The 16,473-nt window shown below is 63.2% G+C and overlaps 2 protein-coding genes and 1 long non-coding RNA gene across 3 annotated transcripts; 2 read left to right on the plus strand and 1 right to left on the minus strand.

The window, feature by feature from the left end:
• The first annotated feature begins 316 nt into the window (after positions 1 to 316).
• Positions 317 to 11,323, plus strand: DMPK (DM1 protein kinase). Its single transcript, XM_059153258.1, is given in 17 exon segments — positions 317 to 867; positions 3,170 to 3,261; positions 3,541 to 3,624; positions 3,716 to 3,811; positions 4,357 to 4,505; positions 4,835 to 4,928; positions 5,247 to 5,453; positions 5,536 to 5,784; positions 6,502 to 6,587; positions 8,308 to 8,419; positions 9,142 to 9,305; positions 9,396 to 9,493; positions 9,656 to 9,702; positions 9,995 to 10,012; positions 10,014 to 10,049; positions 10,052 to 10,084; positions 10,420 to 11,323. Coding segments are annotated over 17 exon segments (1,878 nt in total). The 5' UTR covers positions 317 to 707; the 3' UTR covers positions 10,573 to 11,323.
• LOC131818631 (uncharacterized) lies at positions 8,712 to 10,331 on the minus strand. Its single transcript, XR_009348900.1, has 2 exons — positions 10,141 to 10,331; positions 8,712 to 9,450 (listed from the first exon to the last, which is right to left on the minus strand). It is a non-coding gene; the product is annotated as an uncharacterized LOC131818631 (long non-coding RNA).
• Positions 11,324 to 12,167: 844 nt separating the features above from the next.
• Positions 12,168 to 16,337, plus strand: SIX5 (SIX homeobox 5). The gene is made up of 3 exons (XM_059153254.1): positions 12,168 to 13,020; positions 13,989 to 14,806; positions 15,013 to 16,337. The coding sequence occupies exons 1-3, from the start codon at positions 12,218 to 12,220 to the stop codon at positions 15,627 to 15,629; spliced, it is 2,238 nt and encodes a 745-aa protein (XP_059009237.1). The 5' UTR covers positions 12,168 to 12,217; the 3' UTR covers positions 15,630 to 16,337.
• Positions 16,338 to 16,473: the final 136 nt, after the last annotated feature.

The following is a 16,473-nucleotide window of genomic DNA, read 5'->3' on the forward strand; positions in this document are numbered from 1 at the left end:
CATGTTTTGGCCAGTGGGTCACCCCTGGTCCTGGCTCCTGAGGGCCTCCCTTCCCAACTCTCTCACCACCCCTTCCCCACCTCCTGCCAAACAACAACAACAACAAAAACAGTCAGTGTAAAGCAGAGGCCCTGACGGCTAAATTTAAACTGTCCCAAAGTCTGAATCCCTGGCTGAGTCACCCTCGAAGCTGCCCTGGCCGCCTGCCCCCCCTCTCCAGTCCTCCCCCCTTTCTCCCCCACCCCAATTCCAGAGTTTGAGAGGGGTGTTACCCGATCATTCTGAGCCTCAGTTGGCCCCCTCGCGATGGGAGGAGGGCTCATCTTTGGCCTCTGCCACACCTGTAGCTCCTTCTGGGCTCTGCCTTTTTGGGGGGCAGGCGTGGTGTGAGAGTTGGGATTCTCCATCCCCCCATCTCACACTGACTCGTCCTGTGGGGCCCTGGTGGGAGGGAGTTGGGGGGCCTGGCTCTGGAGGGGTTAAGGAGGGGTTAAGGCCTGGAGGCGGGAGGGGGCCGGACTGAGGGGTGGGGAGAAGGGGAGGAGGCCTCAGCAGAGAGCGAAGTGGCCAGAGAGGCCCAGGGGACAGCCAGGGACAGGCAGACATGCAGCCAGAGCCCCGAGGTCTGGACAGGGGCTGCCGGGTTCCGTGACGGGAGGACCCCGAGCCCCTGGCCCGGGGAGGGGCCATGGTGCTGCCTGCCCAACATGTCAGCCGAGGTGCGGCTGAGCCGGCTCCAGCAGCTGGTGCTGGACCCTGGCTTCCTGGGGCTGGAGCCCCTGCTCGACCTTCTCCTGGGCGTCCACCAGGAGCTGGGGGCCTCCGACCTGGCCCAGGACAAGTATGTGGCCGACTTCTTGCAGTGGGGTGAGTGACTGCCTGCATGCGTGCCCCGGATTGGGGAGTGGGGAGGGCAGGGCAGAGGCTGGAGATGGGGAGAATTGGGGGCACGGTAGATGTGGGAGAGCCTCCCACTCAGGAGCCCGAAACTTGGTCCTGGGTCCTAGGGTGCCATGCCCCTATCCCTGAGCCACCCTGGCAGGGCAGGCCGGGCTCAGCAGAGGGTAGCACAGGCATGGCTCCAGAGCTGTGACCCAGGATCCGTGGTAGGCTGGACTGGGCACAGCTTCCCGTGGTCCTACTGTACCCCCTCCCCAAGGTCTAGGCCTAGGGACCTGCTGGGAGCCCCGTGTCCTGCGACCACCCACACCCACACCAAAATGGGCCCCATGGCTCTCCATCCTGGTCTCCCAGAGCACAGGGGCAGGCAGAAGGGACAACATGGGGCAGCTGCCAGGGGCGCAGCCAGTGGGCAGGTGTTCGGCGCCAGCCTCTCCAGCTGCTGCAACAGGTGCCCAGGCCCTGGGAGGGTGCGGTGACTCAGGCCCTGGGGGGGAACCAGCTCTGCAGACAGGCACCACCCCCTGGATGCCAGGGGAACAATTTAGGGTTCTCCTGGGTGCTCCCATTTTCTAGGGTCTGGCCACCCCCCACCTTCCCAGCCCTGGTCCATCTAGTCTGCCTGGGGCAGCCTTGACTCCTCTCCAGCTCCCCAGGTACCTCTTTTCATGACTTCTGACCTTCCAGCTCTTGCACAAAGTCCCTTCTGGCCAGGTCTTCCCCCGGAAACCAGTCTGGAAGGCAAATGCTTCCACCTCAGCCTCTGGCCCTGTCTGCCTCTGCCCCTCCTCCACCCCAGCACTCCGACTCTTTCTCGGTTTTCTCTCTCCCTAACATCCTGCCACTCCGTCCCTGCAATGGCTTGTCCCTCAGTGGCTTGCGCTTGGTCGCTGGGTCATTGGTCACTGGTTTCTGTCTCTCTGCCTCCCCCTCTCCTCCATTTCTCGTGTTCATCTTTTTCTGACCCAGGCCTCGCTCCTGTCCCTCCCATTTCACAGATACGAAGGTGGAGACCGAAGGCCAGACCACTCAGCCCCTGGGAGAACTTTCTCCCCACCTCCCCAGGCCCTTAATAACTCTCTGGGCCCTGATTTTGCAGAGTGGGAAGTTAGGCTAGCTGGGTAAACTGAGCCCTGAGCTGGGGGGCAGGGGTCTGGCTCTCCTGTAGGGAGCACTCCTTTTGTGGCCTGAGCAGTTTTCTGCGGCCCCTCCCCTGCCAGGCCGCTGGGGCGGGGGAGGGGACCTGGGTTCCTGCTGCCTTAAAAGGGCTCAACGTCTTGGCTCTCTCCTCCCTCCCCTGTCCTGGGCCCTGGCTGGTTCTTCCCTGCCGGCCCGCTCTCCCCGAAACTCGTGGGGTTCCGTCTCTCGCTGCCTTAGCCCACTCTATCTCCCCTTACTCTCACTTGAACCCATCCCTCTCTCTGTGTTGCCTCCCAAGTCCCCAGCGTCCTCCACTTCCCGGGCCTCCCTCTCCCTGTGCCTCTGCATTCCCTCCGCCAGGCCCTTCCCCTCCCTACCTGCCCTCTTTAACATTCCTAGCTGTAGGGCCTTGGCCAGACCCTTCATGCATCTGAGCCCTGACCTCTCCACCCATAAAGGAGGGGTGACTGAAAGAAGCCTTCTTCCCCGAGTTGAGGACAGAGCAGCAGTACACTAGAACCTGGAATCCGGATCCACGCTGGCTTTGTCTTCCTCTCCTGTTCCCTCTGGGAGCCCCATCCCCAAATCCAGTGTTTCCCAAAGTGTGGTCCAAAGCCAACAGCATCTAAACCTGGAGGTGCTGGACTAAACTGAGCATTCCAGGACAGGATCTGAGATGGACTGAGAAGCCTGGGGTGGGCCTGGCAGGCATTCCCACTCTCAGCAGGAGGTCCCACATCATCTGTTCTCCAGAGCCTCCCTTTCCCAGAGCCTGCGCGCTCCACCTGCACCCACTAGAGCCCTCTGGCTCAGTGCCCTTCTTTAAAAGGGATTCCTCAAGCATCCCACCTTTTTTTCTGTAGGAGGGGAGTTCAGGGGTCCCCAGAACTTCTCAAAAGGTTTTTGTGGGGAAGCCTTTGGGAGACTGACAGTCCTAGGAGAGAGAGAAGAGGAGAGAACAAGGGACAGAGGAGACCGTGGGACAGAGACGGGGGGGGGGGGGAGCGGGGGGGTTTGGCGTTGGGCGAGGGGAGACTGAGAGGCAGAGGGTGGGACTTCCTCCTGTCTCTAGTGTCAGTCCCAGCTACCCCCCAGCTACCCTCAGTTCTCACCTCCCCCTGCCCCCCAGTGGAGCCCATCGCGGCGAGGCTTAAGGAGGCCCGACTGCAGAGGGATGACTTCGAGATTCTGAAGGTGATCGGACGCGGGGCGTTCAGCGAGGTGAGCCTTGAGCGGCGGCTGCAGCTAGCCAGAACAGGGGACGCGACTTTTCGTGCAGTGGGCGGGACCCAGGGGTTTGGGGCGGGACCTTAGAAATTGATGAATGACTGAGTTGGGAAAGCCTGCACCAGTCGGGCGGGGGGCGGGGCTTGAGGGTGATGGGCGTGGCGTTAATAGTGAGGCGGTGCCAAGAGCGTATTAGGGGTGGAGTCCAATCTGGGCCAGCCCCCGTGTTTCCTCGGCCACCTCCGCCCCCAGTCACCCCTTTTCGGCCTTCAGGTGGCGGTGGTGAAGATGAAGCAGACGGGCCAGGTGTATGCCATGAAGATCATGAATAAATGGGACATGCTGAAGAGGGGCGAGGTGAGGGCTGGGGCCGGAGGTGCAGGGCGCTAGGGTTACCCACCCATGCTCCGGCCCCCGGCCGCTTCAGTACCTCGGGGGGGCCCCGCAGGTGTCGTGCTTCCGCGAAGAAAGGGATGTGTTGGTGAACGGAGACCGGCGCTGGATCACAGAGCTGCACTTTGCCTTCCAGGATGAGAACTACTTGGTGAGCCCCAGACCCGGGAGAACTAGGGAGACGGACTCTGACCCCGAGGCTGTCAGTGAACGTCGCGGGGTCAGGGAGAAGTTCTAGGCTTGGGGAGCTGCCTCGAAATGGCAGCAGCGTCTCTGGGTGTGGTAGGAATTGGTCTTCTTTTCCCGGGATGGGAGATGTCCCTCACCGCTCTTTTCCCAGGCTGATTCCAGAGGACCCTGTAAAGATGCCACCGTCGCGGGCGGGGTGGGATCTTTCACCTGGACTGCGATAGCTCTCTACATTCTATCTAAATACCCTGGGCAGGGTATTTAGGCTGTGTACTTTGGGCACTGGGAGCTCTCTGGGCTCTCTTTTCCCTTCTCTCTTTGGTTTTGGGGAGGAGTGTCTCTGGCTTGGCCTGGGAGATCTCTCGAGCTCTCCTTGGGCTGGGACTACAGGGCCTCTGCCCAGGGATGGGGCCTTTGAGGACAAAGACCTTTGTCCCGGGCGATCAGCAGTCAGGGACGAAGGGTGTGACTGACTACCCCCCCACCCCATGTCGCGACCCCTGCCAGTACCTGGTCATGGAGTACTACGTGGGCGGGGACCTGCTAACGCTGCTGAGCAAGTTTGGGGAGCGGATCCCGGCAGAAATGGCGCGCTTCTACCTGGCAGAGATTGTCATGGCCATAGACTCGGTACACCGGCTGGGCTACGTACACAGGTGGGCGCAGCGGGGGCTGAGGGGCGGGGACTGAGGCCGGAGCCTGGAGAAGGAAAGCAAAAGTTGTACCCAGGCAGGGAGCAGGGTACCGCCAAGGTTGGAGCCCAGAGGGGGCGAGGCCTGAAGAGGGATCTCACTGGTGGGGGCCATTGGGGACAGGGCCAGAGGAGTGGGGTTCAGATTTCAGAATCCACTAAGGGGGGCCGCAATTGGAGAGCATGTTCCCTAAGAGGGTGGGGACCTGAGGCCTTGCTGCCTGGAGGGGTGGAGCCTGGTGAGATGAATGGAAGGAGGCTCACTTATTCCACTTTCCTCTTCCGTTTGCGCAGAGACATCAAACCCGACAACATCCTACTGGACCGCTGCGGTCACATCCGTTTGGCCGACTTCGGCTCCTGCCTCAAGTTGCAGGCGGACGGAACGGTGAGCGACGCGGTGCGCCGCTTCGGGCAACTCGGGCCACCAAAGAGGAGTGGGGTCAGATGGGGGGACCGAAAGTGCAGTGTGGCGGCGGGGCTGAGGCGCACAGGTAGAGTTAGGGTGGGGGCACGACCAGATTTGCAGGGGGAAAGAGGAGGAGGGCACCCGCGCCTAAATTTGTGAGTGGGTTGGGGTTAGCACACTCGAGGGGAGGACTACGCCTTCGGGGCGTGGTTGAGAGGGGCGGGGCCAGAGCCCGGAGGGGCGGGGCCAGAGCCCGGAGGGGCGGGTCCGAGCCCAGCTCTGCACCTGTTGCCTCAGGTGCGGTCTCTGGTGGCTGTGGGCACGCCGGACTACTTGTCCCCCGAGATCCTGCAGGCGGTGGGCGGCGGGCCCGGGATGGGCAGCTACGGGCCCGAATGTGACTGGTGGGCGCTGGGAGTGTTCGCCTATGAGATGTTCTACGGGCAGACGCCCTTCTACGCCGACTCCACGGCTGAGACCTACGGCAAGATAGTGCACTACAAGGTGAGCCCGGCCAGAGCAAGCCCTGGTCTCCCTCACACATCCTGCCCGGCTGACATCTCCGTCCTCCCTCTCCCTCGGGCAGGAGCACCTGTCTCTACCACTGGCCGATGGGGGGGTCCCTGAGGAGGCTCGAGACCTCATCCAGCAGCTGCTGTGTCCCCCTGAGATGCGGCTGGGCCGGGACGGAGCAGGTGATTTCCAGAATCATCCTTTTTTCTTTGGCCTTGACTGGGACGGTCTCCGAGACAGCGTGCCCCCTTTTACGCCGGATTTTGAGGGTGCCACTGACACGTGCAACTTCGATGTGGTGGAAGACGGGCTCACTGCCATGGTGAGCGGGGGCGGGGTAGGTACCTGCGACCACTGCTGGGCAGAGGGTATCCCACCCCCCCAACCCCTCATCCACAAAGTTGGGCTGAGAATAGTACCCATCTCCTGGGGTCTTGAAATCATTCCTCCTCCAGAGCATGTGCGTTATGTGCCCGCCCCCCCCCCCCCCCCCAGTGCTGGGAATCCAGCAGTGACCTGCATTCACAATCCAGTGGGGGAACACAGACTGGTCCCCAGACAACGACTCCACAGAGAGTTTGGGGATGAGACTGGGAGGACGGGGGTGGGGCTCTTGACCCAGCATGGAAAATCTTGGAGGGCTTCCTGGAGGAGGTGCTATTTGAGCTGAGGCCTGGAGGATTAAGTGAGAGGCAGGAAAGCATAGTGGTGTGAAGGAATCTCTTTTAGGCCACCTCTGTCTCAACTGTGACACAAGCTGTCCTGAGCGCATGTTCAGCCTGGGTGCCCTTGTGCCAGGTGCTGCTGGGGACACACAGGGACCAAGCCAGCTCCAGCCCCTGGCCTCTTGCCCTCATCCACTTACAGCCCAGGAGAAGTATGTAATTACAGCCCCAAGGGGAACTGCAGGATACAATGAAAGAAGATGAGGGAGGGGCCACTTGAGATAGTGGGAGCAGGTATTTAAGCACAGACTGGGAAGGGCCCAGGGACCAGCCCCGAGGAGCACAGGTCACCTACATCTGTTTCTCTTGTATAGGAGACGCTGTCGGACATGCGGGAAGGCATGCCACTGGGGGTCCACCTGCCCTTTGTGGGTTACTCCTACTCCTGCATGGCCCTCAGGTAGGTGTGGCCCCAGGGCAGCCTGTGTGTAGGCCGCAGGTACCAGCCTCCAGGGGCCCAGGAGGGGCGCCAGTCGTATTGCAGGATTAATCTTGGAACTTTCCTGCCTTTGCACCACAGACTATTAGGATTCCAGAGATGTAGGACCTTAAAATCTCAGACCATAAGTACTGTGAAATTTTAGATTCAGTTTTAAAACCTCAGAGCCAGACTCGGCCTTTCCGGAATCTTCCAACCTGCCACTTTCAGATTTCTTTCTTTCTTTTTTTAAGATTTATTTATTTATTTGACAGAGAGATCACAAGCAGGCAGAGAGGCAGGCAGAGAGAGAGGGGGAAGCAGGCTCCCTGCTGAGCAGAGATCCCGATGCGGGGCTCGATCCCAGGACGCTGAGATCATGACCTGAGCCAAAGGCAGAGGCGTAACCCACTGAGCCACCCAGGCGCCCCAGAGCCACCCAGGCGCCCCCACTTTCAGATTTCTAGTATAGTCATGGGACCCCATCGGCCAGAATCTTAGAAAATAAGTTTAGAATTTCTAAATTGTTCTTAAAAGAATACAAACTTGTTGAATCACTCTTAATAACCACAAAGCCTTTTAAATACATTAATTATACAAGCAGTACTTTGCTTGTCACAAGTAAATTAGAAAATGCGGACAATGAACAGGAAGCCCACCATCAGGGATGGTCCCTAGCTCATATATGCGTGCACACATACTTGACAACTGTGAGAACATGACGTGGACTCACCTGTTTTGTTACTGGACAATGTATCGCAAATGCCATTTCCTTTTCTTTAAATTATTTTTTAAAATTTAAAAAGATTTTATTTATGAGAGAGAGAGAGAGCGTGCACAAGCACAAGAAATGAGGGGGGCAGTGCGAGAGGAACAAGGAGACTTCCCACTGAGCAGGGAGCCGGATGCGGGGCTCAAACCCAGAACTCTGAGACCATGATCTGAGCGGAAGGCAGAGGCTTAACCGACTGAGCCACCCAGGCACCCCACAAATGCCATTTCTTACCATGAGTGAACAATAGCCGGAGCCACCAAGCAGTGTGCTCCTCACTGGGCGGGTGGGACCCAGCTGTCCATCTCTGTTGTAACCCAGGCTGGATGAACAGCTGCAGTGGGTCAGGCTCGCCCAGGCTCACCAGGCCCTTGTGACCAGTTTCCACGAGAGGGAGTGTTGGGTTGGAGGGGACATCTACTTTTATGGCAATTTCACATTCCCAGGGAGGGTGTGACCCCGTCCCAGCAGCTGGTGATGGCGGGGGCGCTGATGACCAGAATCACAGTCCTGGGATCCCACACCCAGTCTAAAGACTGTATCTTTGGAGGTGGCTAGAGTCGGGTGGGGCACTCCTCACTGTCCTGACATCCTAAGGAGAGGGATCTGCAAAGGTCACATGGAGAGGGAGGACATAAGCAGGCCCCAGAGCATGGGTGTCTGGATCCCAGGATCTTCCAGAAGCAGAGGCCAGCTCCCAGGGCCATGAAGCCATGCAGAGGGCAGGCCTTTACTAACAAGAAGGGGACCTGTCACACCAACCTGGGAGAGTTCCCTTTTCTCTGCCCTTCCCCTCCTCACACTAGGGGGTCTTCAGAGTCTGGCTCTCCCATGACCACAGGAGAGGGAGTCCTGGCTCTAAAGGCAAGGGACGGGCAACCTCTCGAGGGAGCCCAGCTCTCCCTACCCTTGCCCTGCTCCTCTCCCCAGGGATGAGGAGGCCCCAGGCCCCACAGCCATGGAACTGGAGGCCGAGCCATTGCCTGAGCCACCTGTGCAAGCAGCCAGCCCGGAGCCCACCGTGCCCCCACCGGAGGAAACAGTGAGTCTTTGGAGAAGAAGGTCAGGCATGAAGGGGAGAGAAATGCAAGGGCTTCCGGGGTCTTGTGTGCTGTGGAGTGCTAAGCTCTCTGGGAGCTCAGTTGACAGAAGGGGACAGAAAACATAGTAGAGACAAAATTACTTCAGTCAGAAATGATCCCTATGAAAAAATGAAAACAGGCCATTGTGCTTGGGAGGAGAGGGACTCTGGAGAGGGGCAAGCCCAAGAGGAGGAGGAGAACAAGGCGGACCATCCCTGGGAAGAAAAGTACCTACTGGTCAACAGACAGAACTTCAACGCAACAGGTTTATTTTGGAAAAGTAAAGGAGGGTGGTAAGGCTGACTTACTGATTCCAGGAGGCGGGGCCTGGAGAATGAGGGGAGGGGAGACTGAGGCCAACAGGAAACCAACCAAACAGGGAGGCAGGCCTTCCGGAGGGCGCGGAGGGGCTGGAGAGGAGGAGAGGGATGTGGTCAAACTGGGTGTGGGTTGTAGGAACAGCCCTTTGGTTCCCAGGTGGAAGAGCCCAGACCAAAGGCAGGAGACCAGGACACGAGCTGGGGTTAGTTAGGGAAGGAGGAGACCTGGGTCACTGCACGAGCTGGGAGGATTCCCAGAGATCTAGAGGACAAGAAGGGGGGCGTCCCCAGCCTAGAACCTGGGCGCAGGTCTTGGGTGCGGCAGGAGCCAGGAGCAGTCCTAAGCGCAGTCCCGCCCGCAGGCTGAAGCGGCGATTCCGGAAGCCATTCCAGCCTCGGCGGAGGCCCAGGAGGCCCGGATGACGCTCCGGGAGCTCCAGGAGGCCCTGGAGGAGGAGGTGCTTACTCGGCAGAGCCTGAGCCGGGAGCTGGAGGCCATCCGCACAGCTAACCAGAACTTTGCCAGGTCGGAGTCGGGGCGCCCGGGCCCGTCCTTGCCGTCTGCAGCCCGTCTCGCCTGGGCCCGGGAGGGCTCACGGTCTTCTGCTCTCCGCAGTCAGCTCCGTGAGGCCGAGGCCCGGAACCGAGACCTGGAGGCGCACGTCCGGCAGCTGCAGGAGCAGATGGAGCTGCTGCAGGCCCGGGGAGATGCAGGCGAGTCCCTCATGCGGCCCCTTTCCCGAGGGCGACGGGGGGAGGTGGGCCGCGGCGTGTGTGGACACCTGGGGGCGGGCGAGGGGCCCAGGCTGGGGCACGCCGCGCCACCGCCCTCTTCCGTCCCTCCACGCGCCCTATGCCTCTCTCTTCTCCTTCCAGCTGTCACGGGGGTCCCCAGTCCCCGGGCCACGGATCTACCTTCCCATGTAAGACCCCTCTTTTTCCCTTGTATCAAGCCTTTTAGTCCCTCTGCAGACCCCGCCCCGTCTCCCCGCCCAGATTCAGGGATCACCCTAACTCTTGGGGGTTCCAGAGAGCAAACACCCTCCATTCAGCCCCACGTCTATCAGATACCCCTCGGTCCAGGCCTCTAACCACATTCCGTCTAGGCTCTCCCTCGATTCCTTCCCCGACTCCCTCCGCTGTCTCTCGCCCCCTGCTGAGGGCGGCCGGGCCGGGCTGGGCTCCGATCGGGTCACCTGTCCCTTCTCTCTCCAGCTAGATGGCCCCCCGGCCGTGGCTCTGGGCCAATGCCCGCTGGTGGGGCCAGGCCCCATGCACCGCCGCCACCTGCTGCTCCCTGCCAGGGTACGTCCGGCTGCTCACGCCCGCCCGCCGCCGCGCCCCCTCCTCGCTCCACGTACCCCCAGGCCGCCTCTGCTTAGCTGCGCCTCTGTCGCGCGGGGCCCGCCGCGGGGAGGGAGGATGCCCGGGCAGCCAATCAGCAAGGCCGCTAGGAAGCCTCCAGTGGCGAGTTCGGACAAGACTCGAGGCTTGCCAGCGGACCAACCGCAGCTGCCCGCGGGGGCGGGGCGGAGTGCAGAGAGGCTGGCGGACCCACCTATGGGAGTAGGCGTGGCGAGTCCCAGGAACCAATTGGTGTGCCGTGTCCCGGGGGCCTGATCCCGCCCTCTTGTCCGCAGGTCCCTAAGCCTGACCTATCGGAGGCGCGTTCCCTGCTCCTGTTCGCCGTTGCTCTGGCTGCTGCCGCCACCTTGGGCCGCACTGGGTTGGTGGCCTACGCCGAACATCTCGCCCCGGTCTGGCGCCACCCAGGAGCCGCCTTCGCCTCCTGAACCCTAGAACCCAAGCCGTAGGGTTGGGTGACCTGGGCCATCGCCCAGAAGCCGCTCCCACCGTCTCGGCGTTCACAACGCTCCAAGCGTGGGTCTCCACCACAACTCCAGCCCTATGATCCGGGCCCGCCCCCTGGCGGCCGGGGAGGGAGGAGCCGGGCCCGCGGTCGGAGCAAGGCGCTCCCGGAAGGCTTGTAACCGGGAATGCTGCAGCTGCTGCCGGGGGGAATCGCAGACCACTTTCTTCCTGCGGCCTGGCTGAGACCCCGACATGGACGGGCAAACTGCCATCTAGAGAAGGCAGCAGGGCCAGGGCTCGGCCATCAGTTTATCACCCTCCCCACCTCTCCACTGCCCCTACCCCGCCCCCATCGGCTCGCAGACCACAAATCCTTCTGCATGAGGCCCCGCTATCCCGGGAACGTCCTCTTCCCGCGGCGAACGTCTAGTGCGAGCTCCGCCCGCCCGCTCTCTCGGGAACCTTCTGCTTTTGCCAGCCCCGCTTTTTCGGGGACTCCCGCGCCCTCCTCACGTGAGCTGCCCTCGGAGTTACTGCAGGCTCCGCCCGCCTCGGCAGTTTGGGTATTTATTGACCTGTCCTCCGACCCGCTGACAGGCTCCAGGACCCCAGCGCCCTAATCCACGTTTTGGATGCACTGAGACCCCGACATTCCTCAGTATTTATTGTCTCTCCCCACCTAGGACCCCACCCCCGATCCTCGCGAATAAAAGGCCCTCCCGTCTGCCCGAAGCTGGGAACTCCAGGGTGTCCGCTCTCTTTGCGTTGTGGGAAGGCGGCTGCTCAGGGGGCCAATCGGAAGGCGAGTTGAGGCGGCCAATGGCCTGGCGGGAAGCTAGCGGGCCGCAGAGCTGACGAATCAGGGCTGGGGTGGGGGTGGGGACGCCGGGAGGCGTGATCTCGGCATCGGGCCAATAGGAGATGGCTAGCGAGCCACCAGGAGACACCGCCCCCTGTCCAGCTGTGGTCCAGCTGTGCCACCCGCTCACCGGGAAGAAGGGGGCTGGGCCCGCTGCGCGCGCGCGGCCATCCTCCTACCACTGCGCCTGCGCTGGCCACTCGCCTCCGTTCCAGAGACTTGCTCGAGAAAAGTTGCTGCAAACTTTCTAGCCCATTTCCCCCGCCCCTTCTCCTGGCCAGACCCGCCCCCTGCGGAGCCGGGAATTCCGAGGGGCGGAGCGCAGGCGGAGATGGGGAGTGGGGGGGCCTTCAGAGGACTCTGGAGACGGAGGCGTGCAGAAGCTTAGTCTCCGGGCGAAGGTGGCTTCGCGCCCTTAGCCTCCCGGACGGCCCGTTACCTTCTCCGTTGTCCCGATGGGGAAACTGAGGCCCTGAGCCTGAGGCACACGCGGGGGGAGGCAAAAAAGCGCGGCCTGAGGCGGAGGGAAAACAAAAGGAGAATCACGGACAGACGGGGAGGGAGGCGGGCACTCACACAGACACTGGGACCGAGACCCAAGTGGAAAGCTGGGCCTGGCATTGCTGGGGGAGACGCGGGGTCGGCGCGGGGGAGAAGATCGGGAAGCACGAAGGGGAGGGCGGAGAGGGGGGACGGGCTGGGGAGGAGGTTGGGGAAAGCCCGAGGGAGGAGGAGAAGGAGGGAGGAACTTCCCAAAGTTGCAAAACATGGCTACCTTGCCTGCGGAGCCGAGCGCGGGGCCGGCGGCCGGGGGGGAGGCGGTGGCGGCGGCGGCGGCAACCGAAGAAGAGGAGGAGGAAGCGCGCCAGCTCCTGCAGACTTTGCAGGCGGCCGAGGGTGAGGCGGCGGCCGCGGCCGGGGCCGGGGCGGGCGAAGCGGCGTCGGGAGCGGAGGGCCCGGGATCCCCGGGCGTCCCCGGGTCGCCCCCCGAGGCCGCTGCCGAGCCGCCCACGGGCCTCCGCTTCTCGCCGGAGCAGGTGGCGTGCGTTTGCGAGGCGCTGCTACAGGCGGGCCACGCCGGCCGCTTGAGCCGCTTCCTGGGCGCACTGCCCCCGGCCGAGCGCCTACGTGGCAGCGATCCGGTGCTGCGTGCTCGGGCCCTGGTGGCCTTCCAGCGGGGAGAGTACGCCGAGCTCTACCGGCTGCTCGAGAGCCGCCCCTTCCCCGCCGCCCACCACGCCTTTCTGCAGGACCTCTACCTGCGCGCGCGCTACCACGAGGCCGAGCGGGCCCGCGGCCGCGCGCTAGGCGCAGTGGACAAGTACCGTCTGCGCAAGAAGTTCCCGCTGCCCAAGACCATATGGGACGGCGAAGAGACCGTCTACTGCTTCAAGGAGCGCTCCCGCGCCGCGCTCAAGGCCTGCTATCGCGGCAACCGCTACCCTACGCCGGACGAGAAGCGCCGCCTGGCCACGCTCACCGGCCTCTCGCTCACGCAGGTCAGCAACTGGTTCAAGAACCGGCGACAGCGCGATCGGACCGGGGGCGGCGGCGGCGCGCCTTGCAAGAGGTGAGGGGAACCCGGGCGGCGCAAGTCCTGCTTTCCCGGGGATGTGGTACCCACTGGCCTCCCTCTTCCCCATGCCCATGGCCGGAGTCAGCGCGCCGAGCTCCTGGGACACCTCCTGCTCACACCGTCAGGTGCCCCCCACCCCTCAGGGCGCGGGGAATACGTGTGGACAGAACAGGCACACGCCCCCGGCCCTGCCCCCGACCCCGCCGCTCCTGTCGCGGAGGTTGGGAGACCTCATCCCTCTGCACCACTCTGCGCTCCGTCCCCAGTCCCATCCGAGTTCGTGGCTGGGGTGAGGCAGTGAGAAAATGGGGGGCTGTGGAAAGGGACACCGGCCCTTGTCTACCCACCTCGCGCGGGCCTTTCCCAGGTTGTGTCTTTTCCTCACACCCCATCCCCCCCTCGGGGCCCAAACAGCGTGGTCCGTCGTCTGTCTTTGTTGTGAAACGTGAACCTTCCCCAGCTCCGGTTTCCCTGTAACCCAAGCCCTTCCCCTCCCACCCTGCGCGCAGGCCTCTCACTCCCTTTTCTGACGCCCGGCGGGGGTTGGGGCGGGGGAGAGGCCCCGGGAACTGAGCAGGCTGCCGCCTCTCTACTCCGGGAAGACGCTGGGCTGCTTTCAGCCCGACCCAGGGGACCCAGGGGCCACTGTGCTGCCCAGTGCTCAGCTTCTGGGGCCCGGAGGCCAAGGGGCAGGAAGAGGAGGGCCTCCTCCCTCTGATGGGGCCAGCTTTAGCTTTTACGGAGAGGTATCAATACTGGACTTGCAGAGGCTCCCTCCTTGGGGGTCCTTGGGTGGTCTCAGGAGGTTTTATAGCCCACCCTCACGCTTTCTGCTTCAAAAGTTTGGGCTGGGGCAAGGTGGGGAGGGAGCAGTCCGCCGGCGCCCCTGCAGGCGGCTTGCTGGCGGCCAGTGGGGAAACGGGGCGTCCAGGGCTACAGCTCACAATCCTTTCTCTGGCCAGCGAGTCTGACGGGAACCCCACCACCGAGGACGAGTCCAGCCGCAGTCCCGAGGACCTGGACAAGGGGGCGGCTCCGGTGCTTGCGGAGGCCCCCGCCCAGGGCTCTATATTTCTGGCGGGGGCCGCCCCTCCTGCGCCCTGCCCCGCCTCCTCCTCCATCCTGGTGAACGGGAGCTTCCTGGCCGCGGGCAGCTCTCCCGCAGTGCTCCTCAACGGCAGCCCGGTCATCATCAACAGCCTGGCCCTTGGGGAGGCCTCCAGCCTGGGTCCCCTGCTGCTCACGGGTGGCAGTGGCGCCCCTCCACCGCAGCAGCCGGCGCCCCAGGGGGCCAGTGAGGGCAAGACCTCCCTGGTCCTGGATCCTCAGACGGGGGAGGTGCGGCTAGAGGAGGCTCAGCCGGATGCTGCCGATGCCGCCGCTGAGACCAAGGAAGCCCACGTGGCTGCCTCGGGGACGGCTGGAGAGGAGGCTGCTGGGCCTCTGCCCCAGGTGGTGCCCGGCCCCCCACCGGCCGCCCCCTTTCCTCTGCCCCCAGGACCGGTGCCCTCTGTGGCTTCTCCGCAGGTGGTGCCCCTTTCCCCACCCCCTGGGTACCCTGCAGGCCTGGGCCCCACATCCCCACTGCTGAACCTGCCCCAGGTGGTGCCCACCTCGCAGGTGGTGACTCTGCCCCAGGCGGTGGGGCCGCTGCAGCTGTTAGCCACTGGGCCAGGCAGCCCTGTGAAGGTGGCAGCCGCCGCGGGCCCTGCCAACGTACACCTGATAAACTCCGGGGTGGGCGTGACGGCCCTGCAGCTGCCCTCGACCACTGCCCCAGGTACCTCCCGCCTTGCTGGGGCCTGAGTGATGGGGGCGGGCTGGGAGGTTGGGCAGCCCATCCTTGGCACAACCCGAACCTCCAGAGCCAGCCGGCTCCGGCCACGCAGACACAGCCCCCATCCCGAAGCTCCCCCACCCCGATCTCCCTACGGGCCCTGGGGAGCACCAGGTTCATGCCTCGCCTGGCCCATCTCATCCCCACAGGAAACTTTCTCCTGGCCAACCCCGTGTCCGGCAGCCCCATCGTGACGGGCGTGGCCGTGCAGCAGGGCAAGATCATCCTCACGGCCACCTTCCCCACCAGCATGCTGGTCTCCCAGGTCCTGCCGCCTGCCCCCAGCCTGGCCCTGCCCCTGAAGCCAGACCCGGCCATCTCAGTGCCTGAGGGAGCCCTACCAGTGGCCCCCAGCCCCGCGCTCTCGGATGTCCACGCCCTGGGCCCACTGTCTGCGCCGCAGCCTCCACCACCGTCCGTCCCTGCTGCCACCGCCGCTACCAGCCTGCCCTTCTCCCCAGATTCCTCCGGCCTCCTGCCTGGCTTCCCAGCGCCCCCGCCTGAAGGGCTCATGCTGTCCCCTGCAGCCATGCCCATCTGGCCCACGGGACTGGAACTGAGCACAGGCCCGGAAGGGCTGCTGGAAGCCGAGAAAGGGCTGGGGACACAGGCCTCCCACACCGTGTTGAGGTTGCCAGACCCCGACCCCGAGGGTCTGCTTCTGGGGTCCACGGCAGGTGGTGAGGCCGACGAGGGTCTGGAAGCCGAGCCCAAGGTTCTGACCCAGCTGCAGTCGGTGCCTGTGGAAGAGCCTCTGGAGCTGTGAACCCCCCACACAGCCCCCTGGGGCCTCATCGCCTCTGCTGCCAATGGTGCTCGAGATCCAGGACCGCCTGGGCCGAGGGGCTGCTCAGACACTTTGCTGTGAGCCTGAGATTCTACCATGGCATCCACCCCGCCCCCAGGCTGTGTAACCTCTCCGAGCCCTGGAGGTGCCAGGGGGACTCGCCCCTGTCTGCTCCTGTCCAGGAACACGGTCCTCTGGATCGGGGGGCCCTCTGTTACAGCCCTCTCCTTGCTCTGTGCCCCCAGATAGGGAGGTTTGGGGGTCCTGACTCGGGGCTGCCATCCCCAACCTGGTACTAGCTGTGAGCCGAAAGCTCGGCCACGTGGCTGATTTCCAGCCCCCCTGAGCCCTCCCCCTGTCACTCTCTCAGATGCTATTAATAGCTCCGCTGACGTCCAGTGTTCTCAGAACCACTTGGAGTCGGAGGGTGGAGGCTGTGCCCCAGATGGATGGAGCCTCGGGGCTGGGCCCTTCCTGCTGAGAAGGGAGGCAGGTGCGGGGAGGCCTGGGGAAGACCCCCTCCCCGGACTAGAGCCCTCATTCTCACATCCGGCCCCAGACCAAAGATCCCTTCACCCCTGGGGCAACCCTGGTCCCTATGTCTAGTTTGTATCAAATCTTTATTTTTCTAGGACATGTTATGCCTCCATTTCAATTAAAATAAAGTTAACAGACAACTAGACCCTCCAGAGGTGTGGGCTATATTCTGCGTTACTTGCCTGAAGGAAACACTGAGCCAGAAAAAAGCCTGACCTGAGATTCTGGCTTTCTGGCCGCCTTGGGGCCGGAGGTGGAGGTCAGCTCCATGCGGCCGCTTGGGAAG

This window comes from Mustela lutreola, chromosome 16 (assembly GCF_030435805.1).
Source record: "Mustela lutreola isolate mMusLut2 chromosome 16, mMusLut2.pri, whole genome shotgun sequence".
Lineage (NCBI taxonomy): Eukaryota > Metazoa > Chordata > Mammalia > Carnivora > Mustelidae > Mustela > Mustela lutreola.